This window comes from Eumetopias jubatus, unplaced genomic scaffold (assembly GCF_037043125.1).
Source record: "Eumetopias jubatus isolate StellerSeaLion01/CBP00866 unplaced genomic scaffold, mEumJub1_p1.0 scaffold_17, whole genome shotgun sequence".
Classification (NCBI taxonomy): Eukaryota; Metazoa; Chordata; class Mammalia; order Carnivora; family Otariidae; genus Eumetopias; species Eumetopias jubatus.
In genome coordinates this window covers 70,693,950-70,708,120 of record NW_028274823.1, presented here as the reverse complement: position 1 = coordinate 70,708,120, position 14,171 = coordinate 70,693,950, and the positions used below count along the sequence as shown (strand labels likewise).

At 45.7% G+C, this 14,171-nt stretch overlaps 1 protein-coding gene across 1 annotated transcript in view; it reads left to right on the top strand.

Moving 5' to 3' along the window:
• Window positions 1-4,209: 4,209 nt before the first annotated feature.
• Window positions 4,210-14,171, top strand: part of ABCB10 (ATP binding cassette subfamily B member 10) — a 34,431-nt gene continuing 24,469 nt past the window's right edge. Inside the window, exon 1 of the mRNA XM_028104606.1 lies at window positions 4,210-4,808. Coding sequence (XP_027960407.1) covers window positions 4,292-4,808 — 517 coding nt within the window. The 5' untranslated portion in view covers window positions 4,210-4,291. The remainder of the gene's footprint in view (window positions 4,809-14,171) is intronic.

The following is a 14,171-nucleotide window of genomic DNA, read 5'->3' as shown; positions in this document are numbered from 1 at the left end:
CAGTTGCTTATTTGGCTAAACATGAGTTAAATGGACAAATACTAAGCATCTATTGTAGTATTATAAAAGACACTGATGTTAGACCTTTGTAGTACTTCCCTAGAGCTGCCTTAATTAAATACCACAAACTGTATGGCTTAAGATAAATTTATTGTCTCATGGTTCTGGAGGCTGAAATCAGGGTGATGGCAGAGCCACGCTCCCTCTGAAACCCACAGGGAAATCCTTCCTTGCCTCTTGGCAGCTTCTGGGGATTAGCAGACAATCTTTGACATTCCTTCGCATTCAGCTGCATAACTCTCATCTTTGCCTGGGTCGTCATATGGCATTTTCCCTGTGTGTCTCTGTTTTCATATGGCCACCTCCTCATCAAGATACCCTACTCCTACTCTAATATGGCTTCCTCTTACCTTACTTAACTATAACTGCAACCATTCTATTGCCAAATAAGGTCACATTCTGAGATACTAGGGGTTAGGATTTCAACATATCTTTTTTGAAGGGACACAATTCAACCCATAACAACCTTTCTCTAGAATCTTTGGGGAGAAGGTGAGAGAGAATGTAAAAGCCAAAGATGCTGAAACCTACCTACATTGCATTTAGCCCGCTTGAGTCCTACTGCTGAGATTAAATTACAGCCTCAGCCTTCCCTGAAAGGCACAGCGCAGATGAGTTACCAAAACTTCAATCTGGAACTCCAGAGGAATTTACAAATTCGGCCCCATGTGGAGACCACCCCCTTCCTGGTTCCTGCTTCACTGAACTGCATGCTCCACCTTCAGTCATTGCCCTGCCACTCCCGTCCTTCGTGGGATGAACCGCAAGCTTGAGTTAAGAGAAAAAGAAATGTACTAAGGTCAAATGACAACCCCACCCCCGCCCTCATCAGATCACAGGCTTCACACCAGGAAGATTTGTGTTTGCTTCTTCTTCTTTTTTTTTTTTTAAGATCTATTTATTTATTTGACAGAGGGAGACACAGCGAGAGAGGGAACACAAGCAGGGGGGAGTGGGAGAGGGAGAAGCAGGCTTCCCGCGGAGCAGGGAGCCTGATGCAGGGCTCAGTCCCAGGACCCCGGGATTATCACCTAGGCTGAGGGCAGACACCTAACGACTGAGCCACCCAGGCACCCCTTGTGCTTGCTTCTTGTGCTACTGTGCTTCACAGGGCCCCTCCTGCTGTCCACGTGAGAACACTTATCGCCCTTTGAGAGGCACAGGAACCCACAGGTGGAACTGTTCTTGAAGTAATCCCAATTGCTCTCAAGTTTCCGTCAAAAGACATCCTTTTTGAACTCAACACCTGTTGGCCACTAAACCTATTAAGAGTCTCTTCACTGAGGGCCAGATTTTACTGCTTGGTTCAATCACACCTCCACCAAGAGCCCTTTCTGTCTGTCAGTGAGGCAGGATTTGGACTTTTTTTGTTGTCTCAGAATTAATACACAGCCTTTTCTTGCTTTTCTATGATACTTTATATTATTAATCCATTCACATCTAAGTGTTTGAGTCTTACTTTCCCAAACACAGTTCAGAGTATTTCTTGCCTTTTGCAGTGGCCAAAGAACTTTTAAAAAGGCAAAGAGAAATTATCCTTATTTTTAAATGGGAAGAGGTCCTAGGAATGCAAAGCAATAAAATACATATAACATATATACATATGCAAAACATATATATTTAGTGCTTTGCATTACAACCTTCTCTTCTCATATGAATATATATTGAATATACACACACACCTATTTAAAGTAGCTCTTTTTTTTTTTTTGGTGTGATGATTATGTAAGTCCTAGTGATCGTTCTGCCAGTATTTATTCCCTACTCCATTTCCCCAGCGTATATATATTTTTAAGAGCCATGGACATTTTCTTTAGAGTCTATGGAAATAATTCTTGCCTTGTATATTATATGATGGCTGGAAAGGATTTTTATTTTTAGCCTGACATTTTTGTCAGGGTTAATTGTGTTCCTATTACCTGCCTTTTTATTTATTTTTATTTTTTTAAATATTTTATTTATTTATTTGACAGAGAGATAGCGAGAGCAGGAACACGAGCAGGGGGAGTGGGAGAGGGAGAAGCAGGCTTCCCACTGAGCAAGGAGCCCCGATGAGGAGCTCCATCCCAGGACCCTGGGATCATGACCTGAGCCCAATGCAGATGCTTAAGGACTGAGCCACCCAGGCGCCCCCTGCCTGATTTTTAGAAATGCGAACAATCAACAATTGTTTTGTTTTGTTTTTTAATCAACTACACTTGAAGTTATTTTTCTGTAGACTCCAGGCCCCAGAGAGTGCTTGTTGAATAAGTCTAGTGGACATCACTCCGGGGAAGGCAGAAAGCAAAGGATGGTCCTGCTTTCCCCTAGCCCTTGGAGCGGCAACTGTTTTCTGAAAAATGGGAAAAAGAAAGTCAGAGGAAGGTTAGATTTGACTTAAAATTGTCACTTTCCAACTGGGAGAATGTCATTTTTTTTACATTGCTTCAGCTGGGGTTTAAGTGGGAACGTATAATGTGGGGTATGAGGCACTATCTCCTGGCTTTTTAAAAGTCACCTAATAAAATCTTTCCAAAAAGGAACACGCCTACTCATAAGTTAGTGGAGTTGATTTCAATCTATACCCTGCATTCTAGAATTTAGACACCAATGAGAGGCTAATGTAAGTCGTGGTTAACTTGGGTGGGGAGGGGGGCACTCCATGCTCCCCTTGGTCTAAGAGGTTGGAATTTAAAGGACAACATGCTTCCTGCTCACTTCCTGCTCATCGGGACATTTAAAGCACTATTTAATTCCACACTATCTTTTTATTATCGGTACTTCCTCTCAAAAGTCCTACACTCCTTGCCTACCAAGGCCGCAAGTAGGGTGAAGTGAGTCACTCTGCTGGGGGTGAAGCTTAAAGGGGGTCTAAAAAGTCTCACTAATCAAGATAAATAATATTTTAACAAAAATTTTTTTAAAAATCGGTAAACTAGGCCAGCTGCTAACTGCCTATTTCTGTAAATAAGACTTTCAGGGGTGGGATTAAGATGGGAAGAGAGAGGCGGGATCATGCAAGCGCAAAAATGCATTCGAAGTTTTGATATATTGCTTATCATGGATTTTTTGCATTAATTTTGATTTTTTTGAAATTTTGACTTTAAAAATATTACATTAAAATATTTATCTTGATTATTGAAGTGTGGGGGTTTTTTCGATTTTTTGCAAAATTTTGCAGTGAGGCACGTGTCACTCACTAGCCTTACCCTAGTATCGACCCTGTAAAATTACGAGTCAACAAAAATCTATCCATCTTGTTCAACCACGACTCTTACATGTGAGAGAATCAGGCCGCTCCCCTCCCCAATCCCCAGCGTAGAGATGCCCGCACCATGAAGTCTCCTTGCGGCCCCGTGGGTTTTAGGATCCTCTCCTCTGGCTTTCCTTGCACGTGTACTAAAATACTACATTGCATTTGGATTGGTCTTCTCGCCCTGAGCAGCCGGAGTGCCTTGACCGTGTCTGCTTTTGCACTTTGGTTCAAGTTATGAAATGATCCGGTCCTCTGTACTCAAAGTTACCCAATTTCACTGCTCGCCAACCACCTCCTCCACAACGCCTCCCACAACTGCGCTGACCCGCAGCGATGTCCTCTCCACCAGTGTTCTGCGTCTCAGTCCGGTGCTCGGTACTGGGACGCAGGGTGACAGGACCAGCCCTAGCCTGAGTCGCCGGGGCAGCGGACCCGCCCCAAGCCCAGACCAGCTCGCAGTCTGGCCGCCACATCCTTTCACCGGTCATCGTGTGATCTCGTCTGTGCGCTCCGCCGAGTGCTCCGGCGTGAGAAAAGGCTCGCGCCGCTTCCAGGTTTTTTTACGGGAGGAAACTGAAAAGCGCGAAAAAGCTCCTCGCACGGTAGTGCGCAGGCGCAGCGGCGCGCGGGGCTTTCTTCAGCCCGGTCCTTGGCGGCGCCGGCTGCGCGCCGGACGCTCGGCAGCCGGGTGGGGGCGCTGCGGGGAAGGCGTCCGAGGCGGGAGGGGGCTCCTTGGAGGGGGTGGTGCAGGGCCGGGGTCACCGCCCTCGGGGGCGGGGACCCGTGCGGGCGGAGGAACGGGGCTAGGACCGGTATGGGGCGGGCGCTTCCCGGGGCGTGCGCAGGGGCCGCGGGCCAGATGAGACGGGTGACGGCGGGTGACAGCGGGCGGGGCGGCGGGCGTTCACGCCCTCTGCTCGGCCGGGCCGGGAGGGTCCTCGGACTCGGTGCGCGCCGGGCCAGGCGGGCTGAGGCGCGCGGGTCGGACGCGGCGCCATGCACGGCCCCCCTGCTTGGCCGCTGCGGCTGCTCCTGTGGCGAAGCCCGGCCGCCAGCACGTGGACCCTGGGCGCCGGCGTCCCGGGGCCCCTGCCTCAGTTGACGGGCCTGTGGCCGGCGCGGCCTTGGGGCGCGAGGCCGAGGCTTCTCGGGGATGCCGGAGCCGCGGGAGGCCCGCGCCGCTGCACAAGCGGCTGCCCGGGCGGGGGTCCCCGCGGCCCCGGAGGTGGAGCAGGCCTCGTGCGGCTCCTGGGGCTGTGGGCGCGGCCCCCCGGCGCCAGCAGGTGCCGGGCGCTTGCCGGGCCAGACGCTCCCCGGCTCCCGCGCGCCGGGCTCCGGGGCGGCCCGGCAGTCGCAGCCCGGGTAGGGGGCGAGGCCTGGCAGCGCCGGCCGGCGTTGCCTGCGGCCGCGGCTACTCCCGGAAACAAGCCGCGGCTGCGCCCGGCGGTGGCCAGGCGCTCGGAGGCCCAGAAGCTCTTGGGGCTGGCGTATCCGGAGCGCGGGAGGCTGGCAGGTAGGGCTTTCTCTGTCCTCTTCCCCTCTGCGGGTCAGCACACCTTACAGAGCGCGTGGTCCCGGGACACGGTGGGGGCGGCAGAGAGACCCTGGGCCACTTGTAACACCGTGAGGAGGGACGGGCTGGCTTTGTACATGGGGATCTTTACCAAGAAGTGCTGAATGGAGCGCTCACCTCTCGGTAGCATTGTCAAGCCTTTCAGGTTGGCCGAGAACCTGTTGTCAGTTGTCTTTTATGTTTGTTTTCTTAGCTTGACACACATTATACAAGTGGAACAGCATCTCATTGTTGGAATCTTTGGGTCCGCTCTGCTTTGGCATTGCCAGCATTCTCAGAATGAGCTGGGTTCCCCCCCTTTTACATTTTGAAATTTATTCTGGCCAAAAATATACCTGTTTTGTTTCACGCAGTTATAGTACTTCTTAAAAACATTATGTATTATGCTAAGCGAAGTGAGTCAAAGAAAGACAAAAACCATATGAGCTCACTCATATGTGGAATTTAAGAAACAAAACAGATGAACATAGGGGACGGGAAGGAAAAATAAGATAAAAACAGAAAGGAAAACCGTAAGAGACCCTTAACTATAGGGAACAAATGGAGGGTTGCCGGAGGTGAGCTGGGTGGGGGATGGGGTAACTGGGTGATGGGCATTAAGGAGGGCACTTGATATAATGAGCACTGGGTATTGTATGCAACTGATGAATCACTAAATTCTATCCCTGAAGCTAATAATACACTATGTGTTAACTGAATTGAATTTAAATAAAAATAAGTAAAAACATTATTTGCTTTAGGCAAGTTTATTAAACAGTCAACAATTTTTTGCTATGTGAAGCAAAACAATGGAAACCTTTCAGGTTTGTTTCAGGTGCTTTTTGCCTCCCTGAGTGGTAAGCAGGAAGTTACTAGCTCTTCAAAAAATCAAACACTGGCATGATCGGCGATCTGTGAACTCCAGGAACTATGAGAAATTGTAGATCATAACCCAACTAAATCATAATTGAGTAATTTTTTTAAAGAAATTGAAATGAATGTATTTAGAACTATTTTCTATAGTTCCTCATTTTTTTTAAAGGATTTTATTTATTCATTTGAGACACAGAGATACAGAGAGAAGAGAAAGCATGAGCAGGGAGAGAGGCAGAGGGAGAGGGAGAAGCAGGCTCCTTGCTGAGCCAGGAGCCTGATGTGGGGCTCGATCCCAGCACCCTGCGTTCATGGCCTGAGCCGAAGGCAGACGCTTAACCATCTGAGCCACCCAGGCGCCCCTGTAGTTCCTCATTTTTAACCGTAGCTGGGGAAATGTTTACATGCAAGGGCCTTTTAAGATCTAAAGGTTTTTGAGATTCCCCTAAATCTTCATTTCTTTAATAAATACTTATTGAGCCCGCTCAGTATATGGTAGGCCATGCATGGGGTTACATTGGCGAGCAGAAAAAAACATAGTTCCTGTTCCTGCTAGGGCTTCCAGTTTAATGGGGAGGAAACATAAATGAAATAATCATATGACTAGAGATAAAACTGCAGCCATGATGAGGGCGAGGGCCTGTGAGGTTGTCAGATGCAGCCCTTGAAGCAGGTGAGAAGCCCGCACGCTTTGCTGCAAAACTATTGCTTTAGAAAGGATTTTCTTAGGGAGTCATTTGTGATGTGGAGGAAGGCAGGTGGAGTAGGAATGTTTTACCTGTCGCTGACTGTTGAAGCTTAGGGCAATTCTTGGTATCACCGAGGTATAAAGAGAATTTATTTCATTGCTCAGTTGGGCGTATGTAGATTTTGATGGAAATAAAGATCTTTTACCCTATTAAAAGAAAATTTTGAGACTAGATAATCTCACTGGACTGTGAGCTGCTTGAGACAGGCACTGTGTCTGATTGTCTAGTTCTTAGCATGTGTGCAGCACAGAGCAGGGGCTCAGAGTGCCCGAGATGAAGGAATAAATAATGGTCCCACCAGGCCCAGATTGAGGCCCAAATTTAGAGTCCCTGAGCACTACAGGGTATGTCTGCCATTCCCATATGCAACTCAGAGTGACTGCAAGGAAAGCCAGTTTTGTTTTATTTCTGAAATATCAGGTGCCGAGAAGGTGTTTTAGGCATCAGACTTTGCTGGTGCCCACATGTGCTCAGCCCTCTGGGTAGCTCAGCCCTGCCTCTCTCATAATCATCATCCCTGTACCTTCCTTCCGTTCCCACATGTCCTACCATGCTAGTGTGTTGAGAAGACAGCTTTAAATGAAGTCAGAGCTGTACCTCCTTTTATTTTAAGAAGAGCGATTTTGGGGCACCTGGGTGGCTCAGTTGGTTAAACAACTGCCTTCGGCTCAGGTCATGATCCTGGAGTCCCGGGATCAAGTCCCACATCGGGCTCCCTGCTCAGCGGGGAGTCTGCTTCTCCCTCTGACCCTCGCCCCTCTCATGCTCTCTCTATCTCATTCTCTCTCTCTCAAATAAATAAATAAAATCTTTTAAAAAAAAGCGATTTTGATCTGCCTCATTGAATAATTGTGAACATATAATCTGAGAAAATAAGTCCGAGTTTGATACACTAATTTATTTTAAACAGATAATAAATACTTATTGTATCTTATAAGGAAATCTGTTGAAAAACCCTTACTAGGACATATGGTTTCCTTAAAAGTCATTATATATGATATATCGAAGCCCATCTGGACGTTGGCATTTGTGGGATTAAAAGGAAGTGGGGTGTCATCATTAATTTGTAACTTATCGTAAGAGCAGCCTCAGATGTTGGCACATCTCTCTGAAATGCTGTGGATAAAGAGCTGTGTGTGTGTGTGTGTGTGTGTGTGTGTGTGTGAATCAAGAAACCAAAAAAAGCTGAGCTGAAGAAAAGAAATTCCAGTGTTAATTTGCCAATTTTTAGGAAAACAAATGCAAAAATCCTTTTTCAACGATTCAGCTATACATTTGATTAACAATATTTTCATCTGTCTTCAGCAATCTGCTGAGTATGCCACTTGAAGCCTGTGAGCAGAACACTTTGATCTGAAGTAATTTATATCAGAAACTTTAAAACCAGGGTCTACCATGTGAAATGTTTCCACATGTGTGCAGAGAAGAGTTTTAGCATTGTTCCCGTTCTCCTCCCAAAGGCACTGCAGTCCCCTCACCTGCCCTCGCCCCCCTGCGGCTCACTTGGTATAGGAATTCGCACCATCATCCTATAGTCATGGCCTTTTACAAAGTTGCTCTCCAGTCTCTCTCTCATAATTCTTCATCTTATCGCCTTGGCCAGAGGAGTCTTCAAAGATACAGGAGCTCATCGAGGAGCCCCTGTGGATGGACTGCTGGGATAAGAAGTAATTTGTCCGAGCCCCTTGCTGCGTTTGGCAGATAGACGGAGGCCGTGGAGGGCTGTAGCCATCCCATTGAGTTAGGGGCAGGGAACACTGCATAAATTGATATCAGGAGTGAGCTGTGGGTCGTTGGGGAACTGTGAGGTTATAATGACAATGCCGACCTGGAGGTGCACACAGAGCCAGCTTGCCTTCCCTACACTTCCCGGGCAGGTTCCTGGTTACACTGTGCAAGCAAGGTACACCTCCACCCCTCCACCCACACCGTTCAGTTGAGGCCTCTGGAGAACTGGGGAGGGTGCCCCTCATTTAAAATACTGATAAGGACTTGTGTGGTTTGAGATTAGGACCATTCTTAGAACCTGATGCCCACCAGGAGCTTTTGCTGAATGTATAGTTATATTTTATGAAGTGACCAAAAAGAATAGAGTGATAAAACCAGTGAATGCAGTAAGCAAGGAGAGGGTGAGCCGTGCTTAGAATGGCTGTTTCCTGAAGCCCAGGTCAGGACGGAGGCTCTTCCAAGGACAGTACTGCCGGCACAGTGAGGCTGAACCTCTGAAATTGAGACTGCTCCAGAAAGCCAAGGAGGTTTGTTTGCTCTGGAAATACTGTATTTCAGAGAAAACATTAACATTCTCTAGCTGTGCTATGAAACGTGTTGGAATTGATATAAGCAGACAATGCATACCATGTTTTAAAAGAACTTGGTATGAAAAAAAGTACGGTTCGTTATTTTTATGTTGATTACAGGTTGATTAATATTTTGGGTATATTGGATTAAATGCATTGTTAAAATTAATCTTACCCACTCTTACTCTTTTAATGTGGCAGAAGATTTGAAAGTACATCATATGTCTACTGAACAGCGAGCTCTGGAGTCAAAGGCAGGCCTCCCACTATTGCAGATTTGGCCCAGATGCCTCAGTCTTCAGCACAAGCTGACAGTCTGGAAGATCTTTGTTCTGCAGATTACTCCATGAACTGAGCAGTTTCCTAAACTCTGTTTCCTGCTAGTCTACCAGCCCCTGATGTCTTCACTTCCTTCCCTATCCAGCTTAGATGCCAGGTTTCTTCACCTCACCCTCTAACCTGCAATACCTTCTCCTCCTTTGTGCCCCATAATACCCACCTTGCATCCATGGAGATGTCTCCTGGACACTTGAAAACTCAACATGTCCAAAAACCAAAGTTGCCTTCCTCCCTAAAGCTGCCTTTTCTGCTCTGTCCCTCCTCTCAGAGAGTGGACTGCTGTGTGAACCCCTTTGCCACAGCCGGAGACATTCTTGGCTCCTTGTGATGGTAACAGTGATGAAGATAATAGGTGATTATTGTTCACTAGATATTGGGCCCTGTATCAGATGCCTTACATATATGCACTTAATTTACTCCTTGTAATATTTCTATGAAGGAGGTATAACTTTTATTGCCATTTTATAGATGAAGACACTGAGGCACAGAGAGGTTGAGTGACTCACTGGGGGTCAGACAGCTAGATGGCAGAGCAAGGTCCAGTTTAGAACCTGTCCTCCTAACATGCTCCCCAAACCCGGCCAATCCTCAGGTCCTGTAGAGCCTAGTTCATAAAAGTATCCCCTGTCCTTGTCACCCTCCTTGTCCTCTCTGCCCTTGCCCTGGTTCCCTCCAGTCCCTCTTGCCTGGAGCAGTGGACTAGCGTGTTCTAAGGAGTCTCTGTCTGCAGTCATGCTGGCCTCCAGCCCTCCCCTTTCACTCTGCAGCCAGAGTGGATCATTTAACATGCAAAGCTGGGTATCAAGGAGGGCGCACATTGTGTGGAGCACTGGGTGTAATATGCAAACAATGAATCATGGAACACTACATCAAAAACTAATGATGTAATGTATGGTGACTAACATAACATAATAAAAAAATAAGTTAAAAATAAAATGCAAAGCTGGGGACGTCTGGGTGGCCAAGTCGCTTAAGCGTCTGCCTTTGGCTCAGGTCATGATCCCCGGGTCCTGGGATTGAGTCCTACATTGGGTTCCTTGCTCAGCGGGGAGCCTGCTTCTTCTGCCTGCTGCTCCCCCCTGCTTGTGCTCTCTCTCGTTCTCTGACAAATAAATAAAATCTTTAAGAAAATCAATAAATAAAATGCAAAGCTGACTGTAGCACTACCCAACTTAAAGCCCTCTTAGCCTGCCATTCTGTAAATTCCCTATTCCACGTTATAATCAAGAACCCACTACCTCTCCACTTTGTTTCTTAGTACTTCTTCCTTTGCGCCATGAGGTCCCAGTTCCAACTCTGTCCTGCAGGCATTCTCCTTCCTGGCCTGCCCCAATCCCCAGGCTTGTGCCCTTTTCTCTACTTCGAATGTAGTAAGATGAAGGCTTTGTCTCAGTGTGGTTCTGCATTATATGATTTGGGTGACCTTGGGCAAGCTCCCTCGCCTCTCTGTGCTTGAGTTTCCTTTGAAAATGTGGATAAGAGGATTTGGGGGACGATTCAAGGAGATAGTGCCTACCAAATGCTTCAGACAGTGGTGGGGACTCATTTTTCTGTTTCATCTTTAGTCCTGGAATGACACTGGACTTAGCTGTACCTGCCAAATTGTCAGATGAATCCTTAAAAGATGGGTACCATGTCTAGCAGGTGATGGGCATGCTGTGCAGCTTCTTCCACCCATCCCAAACGTCTGTTTTTTTCATGAGTTAACTGCATTTTAGGGTTTCTGTCCCCCTTCTTTTGAAGAATATTTCTTTCACTTTTTGGATGCCATGATTTAGTAGAATGAGGATAACAGAAAGATGCCTGAAGATACCTGTCAAGAGATACGTAAGAGTTGCTGGGGTCCCATCAGGCAAGGATAGGAACAAGCAAGAGGCTTAACCACAGAAAAAAGTTGGAGAAGGATTTCAGAAGGATTGTAGTATAGTCAGCATGTCAGGTTTAGGGAGGAATCTGAAACGATAGGGTGCAAGTCTAAATTATTCATTAATGTCTAAGACAGTGGTATGTAGTAAATAAAACCTCCATTAACAGGAATCCATCTAAACAAAAGCTGAAAAACTTTTATTTTACTTTTGTCTATATTCAGTTTGTACGAAAAGGACACAAATGGCAATAAAACAAACATAATTTTTTTTTTATTAAAAGGCAAAAGGGGATATGCTGGAATGAGTTTGGATTCAACTAAATTCCTTCCTCTTTGGAGTCATTATCATTATTGTGTAAGAACTAGTGTTCAGAATCAAAATCATAGGGCATTTTATTCACAAACTACAGATTCTGATTTGGAATCAAAACTTTGAATTAGAACCCTGGAGGAGGGAGGGAGAAAAGAACACTTCTAGCACTTCACATACATTATACTCTGGGAAGCTTTTGCCAGAGTGAATGAACAGACTGGAGAGACTAGCTACTGATGAAAGATGAAGCCGAAAGGCTTCTCGGGTTGATCCCTTGTTCCCCAGGACTCCTCCTTCTGGAGCATGCCTGTTCACCACAGTTGTGAAGTGCGGAATCCCAAGTTAGTTCTGCGTGCCTTGTGGGCTTTCAGTCCCTCTGGGCCCTATCGTCAGGAGCGTGGCATTTTGAAACAAGACCCCAGGTCTTACATCAAAATGAAATGGCCCTTGGCCAGGTTTACATTACTCAGTTAAATTGTGATTATGGGATTTTAAGCCAGACACAGGGACTTTCCGGCTCTGTGCAAAGAGTCATTTCCATCTGGATTTTCTGAGGTGCCAGATCTTACGTTCCTATTTAGACAACTGAGGAACTTTGGTCTGATAAACTTTTGTGCCTTCTTTGCCAAAGTACATTCGACAGGTGTTTATTGAACTTCTACTATGTGTCTGTGGGGTGCAGATATAGCAGTGAACAAAGCAGACAAAAATCTTTTTTATGTCCTGGGGCACCTGGCCAGCTTAGTCAGAAGAACATGTGACTCTTGATCTTGGGGTTGTGAGTTCAAGCCCCACGTTGGGTGTAGAGATTACTTAAAAATAAATTCTTACAAAAGTCTGTTATGTCCTAATGAAGAGATAGACAATAAACAAGTGAAATGTTTACAATGCCAGAAGGTGGGGGGTGCTAGGAGGAAAATGAGGGAATGAGGCAGCCAGTATTGGGTATCTGTATTTTAAATAAGGTTGTCAGAGTGGGTCTTCTCGAGAAGAGGATGTCAGAAGGCCTCGAGGAGGGAAGAGCGTGATTGTGTGAAATCGTCCTTACTTAAAAGGCTCTCCTTTCTCCTAGAGCTCTGCCAACTGAAACTGTTGGCACTGAGTTTGCTCTATACTTTTTTTTTCAAAGATTTTATTTATTTATTTGACAGAGACAGAGCACAAGCAGGGGGAGGAGCAGAGGGAGAGAGAGAAGCAGAGTCCCCGCGGAGCAGGGGAGCGGAATGTGGGGCTCGCTCCCAGGACCCTGAGATCATGACCTGAGCCAAAGGCAGACGCTTAACTGACTGAGCCACCCAGGTGCTCTGCTCTATACTCTTTTTAAATATAAAAACTATTTTTTAATTGAAGTATAGTTGATGTACAATGTTATATTAGTTTCAGGTGTATAATATATGGAATTGCCAATTCTATCTGTTACTTAGTGCTCACCACGATAAGTGTAGTCACCATCTGTCACCAAACAGCATTTAATACTGTATTATTGACTATATTCCTTCCCTATGTTGTACTTTGGTCTCTGTGACTTACTTATTCTATAACTTGAAGATTGTACCTCTTAATCTCCTTTATCTATTTCTCAGTACTCCCTCCCACTTTCCCTCTGGCAGCTACCAGTTTGTTCTCTGTATTTAAGAGTCTAAAACTTTTTGTTTATTCATTTGTTTTGTTTTTTATATTCTACATATAAGTGAAATCATTTCTTTGTCTGACTTATCTCACTTAGCATAATACCCTCTAGGTCCATCCGTCTTATAGCAAATGGCAAGCTCGCATTCTTTTGTGGCTAATAGTCGTGTGTGTGTGTGTGTGTGTGTGTGTGTACACACCACATTATCCAGTCATGTATGGGTGGACACTTGGGTTGCTTCCATATCTCAGTATTGTAAATAATACAATGTATACTCTTTTTATTAAGGTTACATAAAAACAATACCTTTAATTGCAGTGTTGGCATTAGGCAAAACACAAAGAGAAGCAACTGCTGTTTGTGGGGTGTGAGAGCTCCCCTCTCTCAGGGGTCAGTTCATGTTGTAGTCATCTAGAGCCTCACCATGGAATCTGTGGTGGTGGCACTAGCTGGGTTCCTAATAGGACCAAACTCAAAAGGCATGCAGTGGCCTGTACCCTGCCCCCAAACACCCCAATCTTCCTTTTTTTAAGATTTTATTTATTTTAAGGAAAGAGAGAGTAGGGGGAGAAACAGAGGGAGAGAGGGAGAAGTAGACTCCCTGCTGAGTGCAGAGCCTGATGCGGGCCTCAATCTCATGACCCTGAGATCTTGACCTGAGCCAAAATCAAGAGTCAGATGCTTAACTGACTGAGCCACCCAGGTGTCCCAACCCCAGTCTTGCCTGTTTCTTATTACTACCCCAGAGATGTTCTGTGTGTATATAAACTTAAGAGCCACTGAGCAAATGTTAACATTTGTGTCTCAGGCCGTTTTCACTAACAGTGTATCTTGGTGATGTCTGTACCTGGAGAGTTGCCTCATTCTTCTGAATGACTGTGTAAGATGCATAAAATAAATGCTTCTTAATTGATTAACTTGTTTCCCACTGGTGGTTGTTTGCATACTTTGAGTCCTTTGCTGGTATAAGTAATGCTGTAATGAACATCCTCGAAGGTACATCTTTTGTGTACACATATGGGAGTATATGTTAAGTTAAAATCTTAGGGGTAGAATTGCTGGATCAAAGAGAATGTACTTTCACATTTTAACCAAAATGATCACATCATTCTCCATTGCAGTTGTACCACTTTGCACACCCACTGACAGTGTAAATGCCTCTTTTCCCACAGCTTCACCCACACAGTGTGTTATCGAACTCTGATCCTTGCCAATCTAATAGATGAAAACTGGTATATCTTTGTAGTATAAATTTG